General features: G+C 40.1%; 1 protein-coding gene across 1 annotated transcript in view; it reads left to right on the top strand.

The window, feature by feature from the left end:
• Positions 1 to 17,998, top strand: part of MYO3B (myosin IIIB) — a 427,435-nt gene that overhangs the window by 148,771 nt on the left and 260,666 nt on the right. Inside the window, 1 exon segment of the mRNA XM_052652976.1 lies at positions 14,839 to 14,994. Coding sequence (XP_052508936.1) covers positions 14,839 to 14,994 — 156 coding nt within the window.

Raw genomic sequence — 17,998 nt, 5'->3', positions numbered from 1 at the left:
GACAGGCTTTTCTCCATGGTCTTCATACTATATATAATTTTGACAACAGAATAAAGATTTAGAAAACCCAGATTCTCTGCATTACTTCTCTAACTGAAACCATGTAGAAATTTATTGGCAAACCAGGAGTAGGTGGCATTCTGTTATTAGAGTATTTATCATATGGTTATGGAAGGCTAGTAATTTATGATCCTTGCTAGAAAAGCCAGATCAATTCACAGATAAATGTCCTCAGCACAATAGAATTTATATCATCCACATGATAATTGACCACTGTGTCATACATTCCATCATTCATCTCATCTGATAAAATGAGCTGGAAGTCTAATATGTATGTGATTTATTAATGCACACTAGTGTGAAACCCATGACCCATCTAACCTGTTACCTGTCCTTGGCAACATAGTATACAGTCGTCTACGTCCAGGGATAGGATTCCACAAGGAGGATCAACAGCGTTTTAAATCTAGGCATCTTCTGTTGAAGTAGAACACATCAGAGAAATACTAGAGCTGTCACACTCTCTTTCTGTTCTCTTCCCCTCAGGCATATGTCACCACTCTTTCTACTTTTTTTTTTTGAGCACAAATAGTTTGCCCTAGAGCAGGCTGGGTGGGTAAATGGCCTGAAATAGCCTATCATGTCACTGATTTGCTGCTATGAGTATGTTTAGTGACATAGTCATTCTGCATCACCTGTCTATGCTTGTCACTGAGTTAGAGTGGCTTGAAGCCCAGGACACACCAGTACAGAGCAGGCAAGTGACACATTCCCTGTAGAGAGAAGAAGGAAAACTAAAAAGGAAAACAAAGCTAACCATTTAGAAACTTATGCATGGAGTTAGATCACTGACAGTGGGAGTAGAAGCTATCCACACTACCCACCCCCACTTTCTTTATCAACTCCCAAGAACATTTTTTCCCTGCAGTGTCTATGTGGCTATGCTTTGCTTTGCAAGGGTTAATTAGAGGGCCCATTATGTATCAAATTAAAGGCTTGGCTGCCTGAGAGTTCCTTTCAGAAAGGATTAGGGTCTCTGATGAGGCTTTGATGTAATAGATGGAGCTGTTCTGCTCCTTCATGTTAATGCAGGGGCCTTAAGGACTCCCCAGGCTCTCTTTGCCAGTTGATTTCCCTTGCCTAAAAAAGAAAAATATTTTATCATACAAAAATGCAGTGCTTGAACAAGACTCTGTATTGGCCTCCCTGGTGTTCATTTTTTGGTCTAAACATGGAGGCACAGCACTAACTGGCTTCCTTGGGTGACCACTTCCTCAGGAAGAACTGTCTCTCCCAAGAGCAAAAGGAGCAATCTCTGTGCCTTTGTAGTTCATCACCTTGGAAGGTTCTTTTTTGTCAGAAGCTGGGCAGAGGGATGGCAGTGACAGGGTTGGTAGTGGTTTGTATCCTCACAAACATGAACTAAAGCAGCCAATAGCTGTGCAAAATTTCATTTGCATGATATTTACAACTACTCTTTTTTTTGGCCCTGCTGCAAGGCATGCAGGATTGTAGTTCCCCAGCCAGGGATGAGCCCTGCCCCTTGCAGTGCAAGCCCAGGGGTCTTAACCATTGGACTGCCAGGGAAATCTTATACAACTGCTTTTTATCGGACAGTATTTTCTCTAGATTTTTCAGTAGTAATTAGGTTGGGCTTCCCTTGTGGTTCAGCAGGTAAAGAATCCACCTGCAATGAGGGAGACCTTGGTTCAATCCCTGGGTTGGGAAGATCCCCTAGAGAAGTGAAAGGCTACCTACTCCAGTATTCTGGCCTGGAGAATTCCATGGACTGTATAGTCCATGGGGTCTCAAAGAGTCGGACACGACTGAGCAACTTTCACTTTTGGTTGTTAATGAAAACCTGATTGAGCTTATTTTCCCCAAATTGACTGAATATCATCAAGAATATTCATACAATTGGCAATCAGCCAGAGAAGTATTTAGTCCATTTTAATATTTACCAAAAGAACCAAATTACCAAAATTTTACCATGTAAAAGAAAGGGCACTAAATAGGCACAATGCCAGTGAGACGACTGGACTAGGCCATTATCTTTCTTCTTAATCTGATCTTCCTCCCACTTCCACTATACACTATGGTCTGAAATTTTAGTTGGAATCATTATTGCCATCATTTAAGAGGCAAATGTGACTGTCCTATTGTTTTCATGTCACTTATGAAATAAAGCCTTTGACTGTATGGATCACAGCAAACTGTGGAAAATTCTTAAAGAGATGGGAATACCAGACCACCTGACCTGCCTCCTGAGAAATCTGTATGCAGGTAAAGAAGCAACAGTTAGAACCAGACATGGAACAACAAACTGGCTCCAAACTGGGAAGGGAGTACGTCAAGGATGTATATTGTCACTCTGCTGATTTAACTTATGCAGAGTACATCATGTAAAATGCCAGCCTGGATGAAGCACAAGCTGGAATCAAGATTGCCAGGAGAAACATCAAAACCTCAGATATACAGATGACACCACCCTAATGGCAGAAAGCAAAGAGGAATGAAAGAGCCTCTTGATGAAAGTGAAAGAGGAGACTGAAAAAGCTGGCTTAAAGCTCAACATTCAGAAAACTAAGATCATGGCATCTGGTCCCATCACTTCATGGCAAATAGGTGGGGAAACAGTGGAAACAGTCAGAGACTTTATTTGGGGGGCTCCAAAATCACTGCAGATGGTGACTGCAGCCATGAAATTAACAGATGCTTGTTCCTTGGAAGAAAAGCTATGACCAACCTAGACAGCATACTAAAAAGCAGAGACATTACTTTGCCTACAAAGGTCCTTATAGTCAAAGCTATGGTTTTTCCAGTAGTCATGTATGGATGTGAGACTTGGACTATAAAGAAAGCTGAGTGCCAAAGAATTGATGCTTTTGAACTGTGGTGTTGGAAAAGACTCTTGAGATTCTCTTGGACTGCAAGGAGATCAAACCAGTCAATACTAAAGGAAAACAGTTCTGAATATTCTTTGGAAGGACTGATGCTGAAGCTGAAACTCCAATACTTTGGCCACATGATGCAAAGAACTGATTCATTGGAAAAGACCCTGATGCTGCCGAAGATTGAAGGCAGGAGGAGAAGGGGATGACAGAGGATGAGATGGTTGGATGGCATCACCAATTCACTGAACGAGAGTTTGAGCAAGCTCTGGGAGTTGGTGATGGACTGGGAAGCCTAGTGTGCTGCAGTTCATGGGCTTGCAAAGAGTCAAACATGACTGAGTGACTGAACTGAACAGATGTGATGTTTCAGTCCTTTTCCCACCTCTCCAATCTCCCCTCTTGACTTTTGAGTTGCTTTTGATTCATAGGCTAAACTTTTTTAGCCATCTTCTTTCCATTCTCGGCAATGAACAGCACATGGTAGCTTGGCACCTTGCCTTTCTTTTCCTTGATGGATGTCAGCGTCTGGATGCTGCACTCAGCATGTGCTGAATCAAGGGACTTAACTGTACAAAAATTCACCTAGCTGCTAGTAGATATAAAGCCTAGATTAAGATCAGAGAACTCTGTGTTTCCTTGGCCATCCAGGGAGAATGTTTTTACTTGATGGTTCTTTGATACAAGATATCAATTGGGATTAAAGCATGTTATTAATATAAGAAACAGCCCTATGAAACCCATGGCCATGTTTACTAAAGGGAAATAATATTCATTATGTTATATGAAGTCATTTCTGTGAAAACCCAGGAAAGTTGTAAATCTCTAGTCTCCTTTCCAGTCAACAGCAACATCATCTTCATCATCCTTCTTCAAGAAACTGGTCTGTTTTTATATAATGGATTTTAAGAATAGAGAACAGACTGCATTTTCCCTTTCACACTGGCTCCTTGAGAGCCTGGAACCAAATCTGTGGCCACCTCTAACAAAGTAGTTTATTTGGTATTCTAATTCCTATTTTCACTTCCTAATTTCTTCTTTGTTTTTTTCTCTTCTGCTTTTAATTATTTTTATCTTGCCTTACTGCAAGTACCTTTATTTGTTTAAATACAGGTTGTTGTGAGATGCCTTAAATTATGTCTAGAACAAGATGAAATATTCAAAATAAATTGTATCTGATAGTGGGAATTTAAAATGATGTAGTCACTTTGGAAAATAGTCTTGTGTTCCTCAGAGGCTTAAACATAAAGTTATCATCAGTTCAGTTCAGTTCAGTCGCTCAGTCATGTCCGACTCTTTGTGACCCCATGAATCACAGCACACCAGGCCTCCTTGTCCATCACCAGCCCCCGGAGTTCACTCAAACTCACGTCCATCAAGTTGGTGATGCCATCCAGCCATCCCATCCTCTGTCTTCCCCTTCTCCTCCTGCCCTCAATCCCTCCCAACATCAGAGTCTTTTCCAATGAGTCAACTCTTCGCATGAGATGGCCAAAGTATTGGAGTTTCAGCTTCAGCATCAGTCCTTCCAATGAACACCCAGGACTGATCTCCTTTAGAATGGACTGGTTGGATCTTCTTGCAATCCAAGGGACTCTCAAGAGTCTTCTCCTACACCACAGTTCAAAAGCATCAATTTTTTGGCACTCAGCTTTCTTCACAGTCCAACTCTCACATCCATACATGACCACTGGAAAAACCATAGCCTTGACTAGACAGACCTTTGTTGGCAAAGTGAGTTATCATATGATCCAGCAATTCCACTCCTAGGTATATACACCTACGAGGAATGAACATATGTCCACATAAAAACTTGTACACAAATGTTCATAGAAGCATTGTTCATAGTAGTCAAAAAGTAGAAGCAACCCAAATGTCCCTCAGATGATGAATGGATAGACAAGGTATGATATATCCTTATAATGGAGCATTATTTAGCAATAAAAAGAAATATTGTGTCAATAAATGCTACAACATGGATGAACTTTGAAAATATTTTGCTGAATGAATGAAGCCAGTTACAAATACCACACATATTATATGAAATGTCCAGACTAGGCAATCCATATAAACAGGAAGTAGGTTAGTAGTCACCTGGGACTAAGGAGGCTGAACGGAAATTGGGAGAGACTGCTAAAGGATATAGAGCTTCTTTTGGGGACAATGAAGATGTTCTAAAAATTGATTATTAGTGGTTACAAAACTGTGAATATGCTAAAACTATTTGAATTGTATACTTTAAATGAGTGAACTCTATTGTATGTGAATTATGTCTCATTATGGCTATTATAAAAGTCATTTGCAGCAATCAACTGTAAATTTGATGGAGTAGTTTTTGCTGATTTTCTTTCACCTTTAATTTTCACTTTGTGCCAGATGTGTGCCCTGTAGTTAAATTCACTTATTTGCAGTAGAATGTTTAGACTTGTTTGGAATTGTGAGAGTAGAGATGGCCTTCTCCATAGGATGCAAATAAATACTCTCTCTATTTGAGTCATTTGATCCAGCAGGTAAAGCCTGAGTTTGTTCAGCAGAAGTTCCAAGCCTGTGGGCATAAAGGCTGCTGTTCTACTTCCATTCTTCCCCATTTGGGGCTTGTCTTTGTAGATCCTCTCTCCTCTGCCTTGTCATTTTATTCCACCTGGTAGTGAAAATAAGTGAGCAAAAGTGGTCATGGAGAAGTGAGAGAATAACTAACAGATGTGGCATCGTTGCAGGCAAGGAAAGAGAATATTTCAAGAAGGAGGAGCAAGCCAGTGGTGGTCATCAGTGAACAGAGAATAGAATGGGGAGAGACAATTGAAGTGGTCACTTAAAGATCTTTGGTTTTCATCAAGAGAGATTATAACTGGATAGTGAAGGTAGAAAGCAGATTGTTATGTTCACAAAGATTTAGCTACAGGTCTGTCCTTAGATTTAACTTGGTCTAAGATTCCACTGATGGTTCTTTCTTTTTTCTTTCCGTACTCTTGACTTGCCTTCAAGTTCCACAGCTACAGCCATCATTTTTCCGTGTCATTTCTTTAATTCAGACTGTATGTTTCCTAAATGGATCCCTTCCCTGCCTACTTCCCTCCCTCTAATTTACTTTCTAGTATACTTCCAGTTTGGTTTTTAAAGTAATTGTGTTATGTTGCTGTTCAAAAAAGCCACTTCAATGTGACTGAGAAAGAAAACTCAGACTCAGTGGTATGATCGTCTAGGTTCTGCATAAGATGTTCCTGGTCTCACCCCATCTATATTACAGTTGTATTATCCTATTCTACTCTGTTCCCCATATGAGCCGATGGGCTTCCTTTCCTACTGTGTTCTGCACTAGAATGCTCCTCTCTTGTATTTCCGGTCAGTACTGCTTTCCTAATTTGAGACCTAAATATCATCTCTCCGGTGAAACACTGTTCACCTAACTAGAATTGTTTACTTCATCTGAACCACTCTAGAAGTTACACTTTTTAGCCTTGAATTCTTGTTATTGATGTCTATATCCTATTGCTTGTTTTTAAGTTCCATAAAAGTTGACATCTCACTCCAGGCATCTTTTCTTCGAAATACTTGGTGCAGTGCCATTCACAGTAAATACCTAGTAAGTGTTTGAATGAATCAATGAATTTAATCCCACTTGGATCTCTAAATGTTTCATATGTGTAAGTTTGGCATTATCCCAGAAAATAAATTTTGGGGGGAGGCATATATCTTCTATTTATTTTGCACTCTCCTAGCCTCCCCACTCCAGTCTTGGAGTAGTCCTACCTGTAACGGTCATGCACTATGAAACTGGTTGTTCTATTCTCATAGGGAATGGCTGGGTACTGTCCTTTGCCTCTCCTTCCTGGGAAAAAATGCATACAAATAAGAATTATGGATTTAATTCCAGTCAACATGGCAAGTAGGGTCAAGGGAAAGATTAGAATTCATATATTCCCTGGCACTTAAACTTGGACTAAGAAGCAGACCATAACGGTTTGTCAAAATGGAAATTGATTTTTGAATCAAAGAAATTAACCAGACCTTCAAAAACAGGAATGCCCAAAGGCTTGAACTTGGAAATGCCAAAGTTCTTTGCTTTTGCTGAATTGTCAGGGTCTAAAATTCTTTGTTCCCCCAGAACTTTGAAAGTTCTGATCAGGACATCTAATAATAGTAATTTTATCCTGAGTGGTGGGAATCACGTTGAGAAAAAGTAGGTAATTAATGGGCACGTGTTATTCAAATCTGACTCAAGGAGCCAGTGCACTTTGACCTTTCTTTTTTATAGCCCTCATCCTACTTGGAATTGGATATGCCATTTTATCCATGCATATGCCATACTATCTTCCTCCAATGAACCGACTGACTGTATCCCCACCACCTAGTACAGTGGCTGGCCCACAGAGCTGGCATTTATTGAGTGCATACTGGGTACTAGGCACTGAACATTGATCATCTCATTTACTCCCTACAATGACTTTATTACAGTTTTACAGATGAAGAAACTGTGGCCCAGAGAATTGAATTAACTTGTGTATCATCATGTACTTATATGAAGTAGTTAGGTTTGATCCTAACCCCTGACTTTTAACCTTTATATATTACTGTTTCAATGCTTGGCACCCCAATATTTTTAAATGAGTGAGTACATGTGTCATGCTTGAGTAACAGTGACTAAGTATACTGTCATTTAAATAAATCAACAGACTATTTTAAATATTTTAAGGTTAATAATAGTTTGGATATAGTAATATATGTGTTATATGAATCTAGTTATATAATTAATATAAAAATTAATATCATTTTAAAATGAACTTTTTGCTCTGACTCACCCACATTTACATAACCACACTTCCTTCTGGGCTCAGCCATCACTTCCCTCTTTGTTCCTCATCTTCCTGACCTGCTTTAAGCAAGTATTGCCTTAATTTCCACCTGAGGCAAAGACCTCTTAACAGAAGCCAAGGCCCACATCTGGTTTCCTGGCTGAGTCTAGGGCTGACCTGTGGCCAACCTCAGCCCCTCACAGAGCTCCCAAAGGCAGTGGCTTGGCTGCTGCAGGGGAAGTTCAGCAGCACTTGCAGCAACAGCCAACTCCCAGATCCTTGGGAAGCCACGGCCTGGGAGATGGAGCCATCAGAGGTCTCCCATCTCCAGGGACTACACCTTCCCCAACCCTTTGAACCAGATGGTGGGATCTGAATATGGATTAATTTTCCAATAAAGTTGCTGGAGCTGTGTGATGGAGTAATGGTTCATTTTTTTCCAGCACCCTGACTGAACCACATGGCCAGAGTTTGGAGAAATAGCTCTTTAATTGCAAAGTATCAATACTTTTCCCAATCAAGGAAGAAAGAAAAAGAGGAGTGAGAAGGTGGTGACTTGGGCCCTCTGGCTTCAGTCCTTAAGACAGCCTTAGTCCTAAGACGTGGGTGTGGGGATCTTCTTTGGTGACAGCATGTCCGTTAGGGGGTATGCTCATCCCCAGTCTTTGCGATGTGGAAAGCACAACCGAAACAGAAGAAGGAGTGGCGGTAACAACGGTATTAAGACTGCACCTCCGCCGCCGTCCTCTCCTCTGGCTGCTCCTCAGCCTCAGTGTCCCCTGAGCCCCATCTTGTCTTGTTCCCCAGTTCTGGCCTGGTTCCTTTTGGTTCCTCTCCTCACTTGGCCTCTTGCATTTTCACTCATTCTTTTGTGGTGTAGTAAACTCTTCTTCCCTCAGCCCTTCCTGGCTGCGGCCCTCAACTTGTCTGCCAGACAAGCTATGCTTGAGGATCTAGAATTTCTGTTACCAATCACGTTCCCTAAGAATACAATGAGCCAGTCTGGACTTTTCTAACTATGTGCTACTGATTACAGGGCCAGAGACATAGAGGTAACATGAAGAGGTAGTTGTGTTCACAGCTGTCACGCAGGCCACAATCCTGGGTCATTCCAGGTTACCCATGGTGGCTCTCTGCCCTAGGGCCACCCTCCCATCCTGGACCCTCCTTTTGCTTTAGGACTCTCTCCAGCTGCCCTGATGCACATGTCATGTTCTTCCATTTCTCTTTCCTTCCTGTGTTCCCTTGAACTCACTCTGGACTTTTGGTGCTGATGACTTTGTCTAAAGGTGGCGCTGACTTACTCATCTTTCTAACTCTGTTCCTGCCTTCTCACCCTAGTGACCTCAGGCAAGATGCCAGCTGCCCTGTGGTCCTGCCACTCTGCAACTTCTCTCCTACTTTGCCACATAGGATCTGCTCCCATTACCCATCTCATAATAAGGACTGAGCTTCCTGTTTTTAAACCCTCCATCCTACCTTCTGAGGGCTTTTGTTTTTTTGGCAAATACTGACTGTTTTTCTCTGATTGATAACCCTGGATCAGCCTTGCTGAGAAAGAGACTTCTGGTCCCCTCTTCTCTGTTTCAGGTTAGGACCCTACATCTCTACCCTACGTGTGAACTTAGTATATGATTTCAGTTCACCACCATGTGTAATATTTGCAGACTGAACATGAAAACTGAAATGGAGCTAAGTCTTCCACCAAATGAGAACTGGTTTTGCTACATATGCAATGTCAAGTTTCTCAGCCTGCCTTCTCTTGAGGCATTAGTCATATTGGGAAAATGCCTGTGATTGTCATAGTCTTGTCTTCCAAAATGGAAATTTCCTTCCAGGACAGCACCATGGGCTCTGATATTTAACCTATAATTAGTATACCCTCTGGAGGATTTCTTCTTTTCATGCAGAGGCCTCTTTTTCACTCAGGCTTCTGTCTGCTGATGATACAGACTGCAAATGCAGTGCGTCACGGGGCAAGGAAATGCTTGCTCAGATCAAGAACGTTCAGCTACTCGGTAACAACAGAAACACTTAACAACCTAAGTAGCAAACCCACAAGAAAACAGCAGAAAGTATAAAAGACAGCATATTAAAAAAGAAATGAGAAGAGACATAAAACTCAAGTTTTCGTCTAGTTTCGTCCCAACGTGTAGAATACAATTACTCCCTCTCCTGCTTTTCTCTCCAAGTTCACCAGTATTTTTAGTTTTTGACTTTTCAGCTGCTTTTATCAAGTATAGTTTAGTCATCAGTAAACATCCATTCGTGACTCTTAATAAGTAGCTCCCCCTTGAAGGCATTTGCTTTTTCGTTATGAAATGCCAGTTTACAGCGGCCAGGCAGGTGGATCTCGATAGTGTGATTGTTTAGGAGCAAAAGGAACATGGGCACTGCCAGCTCCAGAGCCTGACACAGAAGCCTGACCTTGTTTCTTGTTAAGAAATGGCTCTTTATTTCCCTCCTGATTCTGGCAGAAACCAGGCTGGGAGATTGCAGCAAATGGCTGCAACAACCTGTGTTTAATGTGGTGACACTAATGAATTCTGAGAATTAATCTTCAGCCAAGAATGCATGATGGAAGGTACTAGAATTTCAAATTAGGTAATGGATTAATTTCTTTCAGGGCTGAAGTTTGCTTCCTTTTTCTTCTGGTGGACTTTTCTATCATATTCTAAACCACCTTCCATGGCCTTGTAAATCCAGGTAATACATCTCGTGGTGGTTTTAATTTTTTACTCCTTTGTTTTGTATCTTAGCACAGAGATAACCACACATAAATCCAGATTTTTAAAAAAGAGTTTTAAAACATCTGGAACTGAAAGAAAAAATTAATTACGATTTTGCGGGGGGGGGGGGGGGGGGGGGGAAGCAGTATTTCCTAAATCTAGTCCTTGTTCAATTTCTTTTTTCCAGAGTCAAAGATTCTGGGAAGAAGTTATCTTGGAGAATGTATTTCCCCAGTTTGAGACCCTGTCTTCTGCAGAAACGCAGCATACAGGTATCTCAAACATGCTGGTGAAAATAGGGGCTCTGAGTGTCTCCCCTCAATCAGCCGAGACGAAGACTCAGCTGTTATTTGCAAAAGTCTGGTACTGACTTCTCACAACAGAGCTTCGAAGGATGTCATTTGCAGGGCCCTGGTTCCACTGATAACAAAAAAGAATCTGTGGCCAAGTAAGTTTGAAAACATGGACCTAAACAAAATTGAATTTTCTTTACCTCCATACTTCTAAGAACATTTAATATGCTCATATGCACTACGAAACTCCAGATTTACTTGATTTAGGGAATCAGCAGTGTTTCCCAACCTTTTGACCAGAAGACTAGTTTCATTTTTCAGTGGAATGTCTCACTAGTCTAGTGTTTCACTCAACTTACCTCACATTGGCCAGCCCGTATATTCCCACACAGAAGTCAATGTTTTATGCATGTTCTTATAAAAACTGTCGAATCCCAGGCTGGGAGAAAATAGTCTGCATCTGGAATTTGTAATTCCTGGTTTGATAAGAAATCCTGAAATGAATAAGCATATTATAACTTCCTTAGTTTTCCATGTTTGTTCTTGACATCATTAGAGGATTTAATCATGCTGTAAAAAAGGACATGGAAGCTGTCAGGAGTTCTTATGGGTCTTGACTGTCAACTCTATATTAATCCACCAAATCCCTGCCTGAAAGGAGAATAAGACAGAATGACAAGCTGACAAGCATAGTGTTATGGGTTTGGGGCACAAAATTGCAACATCTTAAACAATAAAGAATATTCCCAAGTTAAAGTTGGAAAAAGGACTAAAGCAAAGAATTGTTCTTAGACATTCAAAGAAGGCAGCTTGGGAGGTGAATGTCAACGTTCTGGTGGCCTCCTGAGTTCCTAGCTACACAGCTTGCCTAATCTGGCTTCTTGCATTGCTGATCCAGTTTCCCAACCTGGAAATGTCTTCTATATCTTCTCCCTGAATTGAGTTCAGTTTAGTTCCAAAAATTCTCCCCAAAGTCAGCTCAATTCTCATTCTCTCCACTAGGCTTACCTGACTGCTCCCCCGACCTGCCACAGCTTAGTACTGTTCTGCACATTGTGCCTGTGCCATTTTAACAACACACTGCAAGGTAGGAGGGGTTCTCTTGTGGGAGCCAGGGAATTGGTCTCATCACTGTCAGGACTTGACCTCAACTTCCTCACCATGTAAAAGAGGGGTTAGAATAGAAAATCTTGTTCCTTTAGCTCCAAAACCCTGTGCTTTTTTGTGACCTTTTCATTCTAAATAATCAAACACTGGTTTCTCCTGTTTTCTGTGTTCCTCTTGTCCTTCCAGCTTTAAAATCACATTGTAGATCTTTGAGGAAAAGGGTCATGATTTTTTATGAATTAATCTATTTTGACTAATTCTGGCTGTGTAATAAATGTTTGCTGAGCAAATGAAATGATATGATTTCAGTGACCTGATATCTAGTAATGCTTGACTTCCAGTCATATCTGTTCCTAAGACAGAACTTTCTTTTATTTATCAGTAAAATAATAAGTCCATTTCATCCTGGCTGTTTGCTCCCCATGAGAAAAGAGTATGCAAAAGTGTTTTAGAATAAGGCTCTACCCTCAAGGTTTTCCTGTCCTTCTAAAAATCCTCCAATGCAGTGGATATGTCGCACCTCTGCTTAGCATTCTTCCCATATACACTCAGTTTCAGTTTTGCTGATCCAGTGGTATGACATTCAGCCCACTTGGGCCTTCCTGAGAGAACTAACAAATAAATCCTCTTGGTCTTTCCTTCAAAGTGTAGAATGCCTACCATCTTTATATTTTTTGAATCTCCCAAGAGACCACAGATCCACTCATTAATTTCTCCCTTGTCTGATTATCTCACTAAATTATTTATCCTCATTCCTCTTACTCCCCCTGTGATCTAGACAGAAATCCTCGCCAAGATGCCAAAGGATCTTGTAACCTTGTTTGCAACTTTGCTCTTCCAGTGGATGCTAAAATTATTATAGCATCTTTAATTGCATCTCCAGAATCCAGCAGATACTATTTTCATAAGGGTGGAGTATGGATTTCCTGATCTGTCTCAAGCACTGTTCAGGGAGCTTTGAGTACCTGGAACACTGTTCTAAGGCACCTGTCCTGAAGGAGAAGGTAGAAGCAGCTCCTGCTCATTTTTCCATTCGCCTGCTGTAAATTTTCTATTAATTGTATGCCTCTCGCTTTTTGCCTCCTTGAGTTTTCTATTTAAGTACTGGCTAGTCAACAAGCAGTTGAGAGTTGCACAGAAAGCAAAAGGAATTAATATGGTGGGAAAATCTGTTAACGAATTGCATCCCCCATGTTTGGGCATATACTTGAGTACAGGAGCTATGGCTGTTTGGTGATGGGAGACAGATGTAATACGCCCTCACTATATCCCTGGGCAGGCTTAGCTAGGGGTCCCAGCAGTGTCTGGTTTCCCATCCGGGTTGGGTAGGGGTGGTGGTATGAAGCCACCATGTCCATTTTCAGTAGGAACTCTCAGAGAACACAGACTGTTCCTATTTTGGGAGTTTTCATACACCGTCCCTCAAGCCAAGATGATGAAGCCATATACCTGTATTACTGACCATATAAACTATCCAGAAATTCCTTTTTCCCAGGTGCTTAGGGAATTATTAGCATTTATTTTCCTTTGGAAGTCACATAATTATATATAAATGAATATACATGGAATCCCAGGAAGACAGTTGATTTAAAAATATGAACAGAGTATTTTTCAGACTTGGGCACTGATTTTTATAAGAAAAATAATAGATACAAAAGGCTCCTGTACCTATAAAAGTCAAATGATTGATTTCTTCCCATAGCAAGATTGAGGTGGTATTTATAGTTGTGCAGGCAGCAGAATGGAGATAGTCGGGGTGCTTTTGGCTTTTCTAGTTGAAAGCTCCAGTTCCAATAGATAGAAAATCCCCTGAATCAATTCTAAAACCAAATAACTGGGAAATTTACCAAGTATCTTTCAGGACTAGAAGTCAAGGGATACAAAAGTGGTTTGAAGTACAAAGATTAAGGCCTTTTAATAAAACCAATAGTTGAGGAGTGTGTCTTCTTAAATGTTTTGAAAAGATGCTCAAGGTGAGGCTGAACATTTTACCATTTGTCAGTGCATTTCATTATTTTAAGTATGTTGTGTTTCACATGCTGCTAGCATGTCACTATTGGGGAAACTGAAAACGTTTATTTTATGGAGTGGGCAGAAAGACATCTACTGTTTACCCTAAGCCTCCAGTGTGAGCTAAGGACTGATAACTTAAAAGTGTGGATGTTGAAATTTCTTTCTCCTGTCAAGGGCAGCTATTCAGAATGGAAATGCGATGGTAATTGGAGGGGTATTCATCAGATTCAATTTCACTAGAAATTTCCTGTGTCAAAATCATCTTTAATAACATACAGCACACAGCAAAATGTACTGAATCATTGTTTTCTTTGAAAAGGGCATTGAATCTGAAGCAGAAAGTGGTTATAACCGTGTAGTTTTAACCAATTAACCGCAGAAGAGTTTAAATGCAGCCCAGTTTTTACCATTTTCAATGGACTTTTTGTTCCCTGTTTGAATAATTCCATTCCAATTCATCTGAATTATATTGTAGTCACTTCCTGTTCTGAGGTTTTTCTGCTTCTTCAGAAGGTATTAGAAATCAAGGGATTGAATCTTCTCTGTGAAGATTTCCTTATGATTCATTTCTGTCCTTGCAAACTCCGAAATGCATTTCCCCCGCCACCAAATATTGGACATTTCATATACTAGGATTTTATTTAAATGATAATATATAATTTTATATGATTCTAAAATAAAGTATATAGACTAATCAACTTGACTCCATTGTAAACATTTTTTTGTAATGAAAATGTAGTCTGACCAGTCTATCTTTTCAGTGTTTTGAATACTTCAAATTAAATTGTGTTTTCAATACATATTTAAAGCATACTAAAATATATTTCAGGTATTTTGATTAATTTGACTAGTAGAGACTGTTTTTTTCTATGTTCTGCTACCTATGAATAAACAGCTATGTAAGGTTAGTGATCAGGTTTTATAAATGAGCTTTTTCTCCTCTCTCCCATATTTACAGAGAAGCCAGGTGTCTAAGATAATACTTGGACTGTTCGTTGATTTTTGTGAACAGGTGTCTCATTAAGGATTTTGAAAAGCGACCTTCGGTCACACATCTCCTCGACCACCCATTTATTAAAGGAGTCCACGGGAAGCTTTTGTTTCTGCAGAAGCAGCTGGCCAAGGTCCTCCAAGACCAGAAGCATCTAAATCCTGTTGTTAAAACCAGGTATGGTTCTTGGCATTTTTCTGCTTCCTCTCTCTGGTTATTTATAAAAATATGGTGTGTCATGTGTTTTGATTTACCCAGCATTATTACTGGTAATTATCACATCTCTGCATTTCTGAGCTTCATTTACATGACATTAAGTACTCCATGCTCAGTGGATGACAACAGCAAAGCTTCGGAAACTAGCTGCCCATTTGTGCTGTTACGGCTAATTTGTCTCAGAGTGGCTGAAATCTCACTCTGCCCTAGTGTTCTAGTTTAAAACCAACACACATATATATTTAATATACATGTAGATTTTTTAAAATTCCACCAATAATGAAAACTGGGTGAAACCAGCCATGGCTGAGATCGTGCGAGAAATCTTTACTTGGCTGTTGCAGGCTGGAAAGCAGAAGTGTAGGCTATAAAGTGGTTTTGGAAAGATTAGGAGTTCAACACTGAAGATTTTTTCTCTAAAGTGCTTTGAGCCCATTTTCTTTAGTTAAAAATTCCTTAGGAGCAATTTAGTATTTTTATATGAGTTTTTTCCCCACATATTGTCTATGCTATATAGAGTAACTGTGATTGCCCCCTCCTCTACTTTTATAGGGTAGATTTAAAAAAAAAAAGTTTATTTTCAAGGGCAGTTCCTTAAGACAGTATTCTGAGGTGGTCTCTAAGAAACAGATATTTGGTTTCTGTCCAGAGGGTGGCAGAATTTCTCTTTAAAAAAATTAAATGCGAATAAAGCTACTTCCCCAGCTCAGCAATTACTTGGTTTTATAAAACTGGCCAGGATGCAGATAAGCTCCACTCCATTATTATTAAAAGAACATTCAGAGGACTGGAGGTGAAGAAACTAAAATATCACAAGTCACAAGTTCTAGAAATATTCATGTATTCTGCAGAAAACTGTTTACAAATCAAAAAGCATCAGAACTCTGGAAGCTAGAGGCACAGTTTCAAGGTGACTATCTTGCTGATTTCCCCCCCCCCCCCCCCCCACCACCAGGTTCCCTTTTTGATAGCTCAAAACAAATTTGTTCCTGCTCTTTCCCTTTTCCACTGCAATGGCTGTTTCTATGGCTTGCCTACAGGGTAGAGAAATTCTTGCCACTTGGTACCTTTTGAAGCAGTAGAATTTGTGTTTAAGCCTCAGGGAACTGAAATCTTTTTGTTCTTCTTCTGCTTTTGTTCCTATGCCAGCCACCACTCCTCTACCACTCACTTTTACACACACACATGCATGCACACAAAACCGCCATGAGAAATGAAGATGAAAATAACATACAAGCCAAGGGAGAAACAAACCCCGCATTTAAATACTTTACATTGAGTCAGTTATCTTCTTGTTTCTCCTGATTTGCTGCAGAGCAGTTTCTGAAACTTAGTTGTAAGCGATTCAGCTTTGTACTTTGGTCTGATTTTGCATGTCCAGATGTGTGTCCTCTTTTTAAAGACTTTTCTCCATTTGCCATAGAAAGCCAGGACTCCAGGCTCTCTCACCTCCCCCTCTAATTGCTCTTTATGTTTGTTAATTCCTTTGATGTCGAAGGCCTCATAGGGTCCAAGACCCTTCTCTCAGGGTCTTTGTAATCTAAAGTTTCACTCAGAAGTGTATGTTTCTTTGAAAAAGTCACTAAAAAAAAAAAACCTCACAACTAGGTGTCAAAGCAGGCACTTCTTTAGGAGAAAGTAAGACTAATTCTAAAGGAAACATAATGCATGTAATTGACTCATCTTATGACCTATCCTATATTATTACTTCCTCTTAGCAAGTGACAGGGAGCTGGCTACATAGGTGTTTGTTAAGTCCATCCAGAAAAATTCTTAGATAATGTTTGATGCTGGTAATTCAATATATTTAAAATTGTGAGTTTCCTAGTTAAGGTGGAAAAAGCAAAGAATAAGTGGGATAAGTGCATAGATGAGTGAGGCAAATACCCAATTTACTTTTTTTTTTCCTGCACAGTTTTGGTCACACAGCAGGTGGTACAATGCAGTGGTTTTAAAAAAAAAAAACCTGACTCTGCCAGGTTTGAATCCTAGCTCAACCACTTACAGACAAGTTATTAAATCTTTCGGTTCCAAAATTTCTTTATCTGTGAAATGGAGATTATTTTGAGAGTTCAATACATTAAAACATAGTTAACATTGATAACAGAGTTAAATAACTCTGATAACGTTGATACTCAGTTGATAACTCAGTCATTGTTAGCAGCAGTTGTAGTTGAATACATTGAGATTTGTTTAATTCAGAGTCCTCCACTTCTTTTGGCCTTAATCTGTGGAAATTCATCTCTATTTACTTACCAAACAACATCATGAGAATAAACAGTACAGAGATATTAAATGTTACAAATATAAATTTCTGTCTCTTATTTAAAATCTAATTTATTCATTCCAGAGACATTTATACGTATATATGTGTCAAGCCCTCTGCCAGAGGAACTACAAGGGAAATCAGATACAGTTCCTGATAAAGAGCTAATAGTCCAGTGTGTGAAATAGACAAAAATCAGGTGAGAACAGCTCTGCATGAAAAGTACCTGGATAGAAGGTTTCCTGGGGTACTTCCCAGATTACTTGGGAAAGGAACAACCTGGAAACTGTTGGGAAGGTGATCCTTGAACCATCCTGAAGAACAAACAGAAGACAGTTATTCCACATGGAGAAGAAGGATGAGCAGAGGGCAAAGACACAGAGGCTGAAGAGAGCTTAGGGGATTTGGTGAACAATTGGTTGGTGTTGCTGGAACTTGGAGGAAGGGGATGCAAGGCAGGCAGGGGCCAGGGCAAGATGGGCTAAGGAGCCTGGATGTGTTCTTAGGTACTTGGGAGCAGCAGAAGGATTTCAAGCAGGGATGTACTCGAGGAAGACCATTCTGACTGCAGTGATGGAATGGAGTTGGACAGAGTTGGAACTAGGAGGGCGAATGAGAGCAGACTATGGTAACTGTAAATAACAGAAGATATTAGTTTGGTACAAACATAATTGAAATTTTGGACCATGAATTTTAAAT

This window comes from Budorcas taxicolor, chromosome 2 (genome assembly GCF_023091745.1).
Source record: "Budorcas taxicolor isolate Tak-1 chromosome 2, Takin1.1, whole genome shotgun sequence".
NCBI lineage: Eukaryota > Metazoa > Chordata > Mammalia > Artiodactyla > Bovidae > Budorcas > Budorcas taxicolor.
The sequence above is the reverse complement of the archived record's forward strand: the minus strand, read 5'-3'. Positions and strand labels throughout refer to the sequence as shown.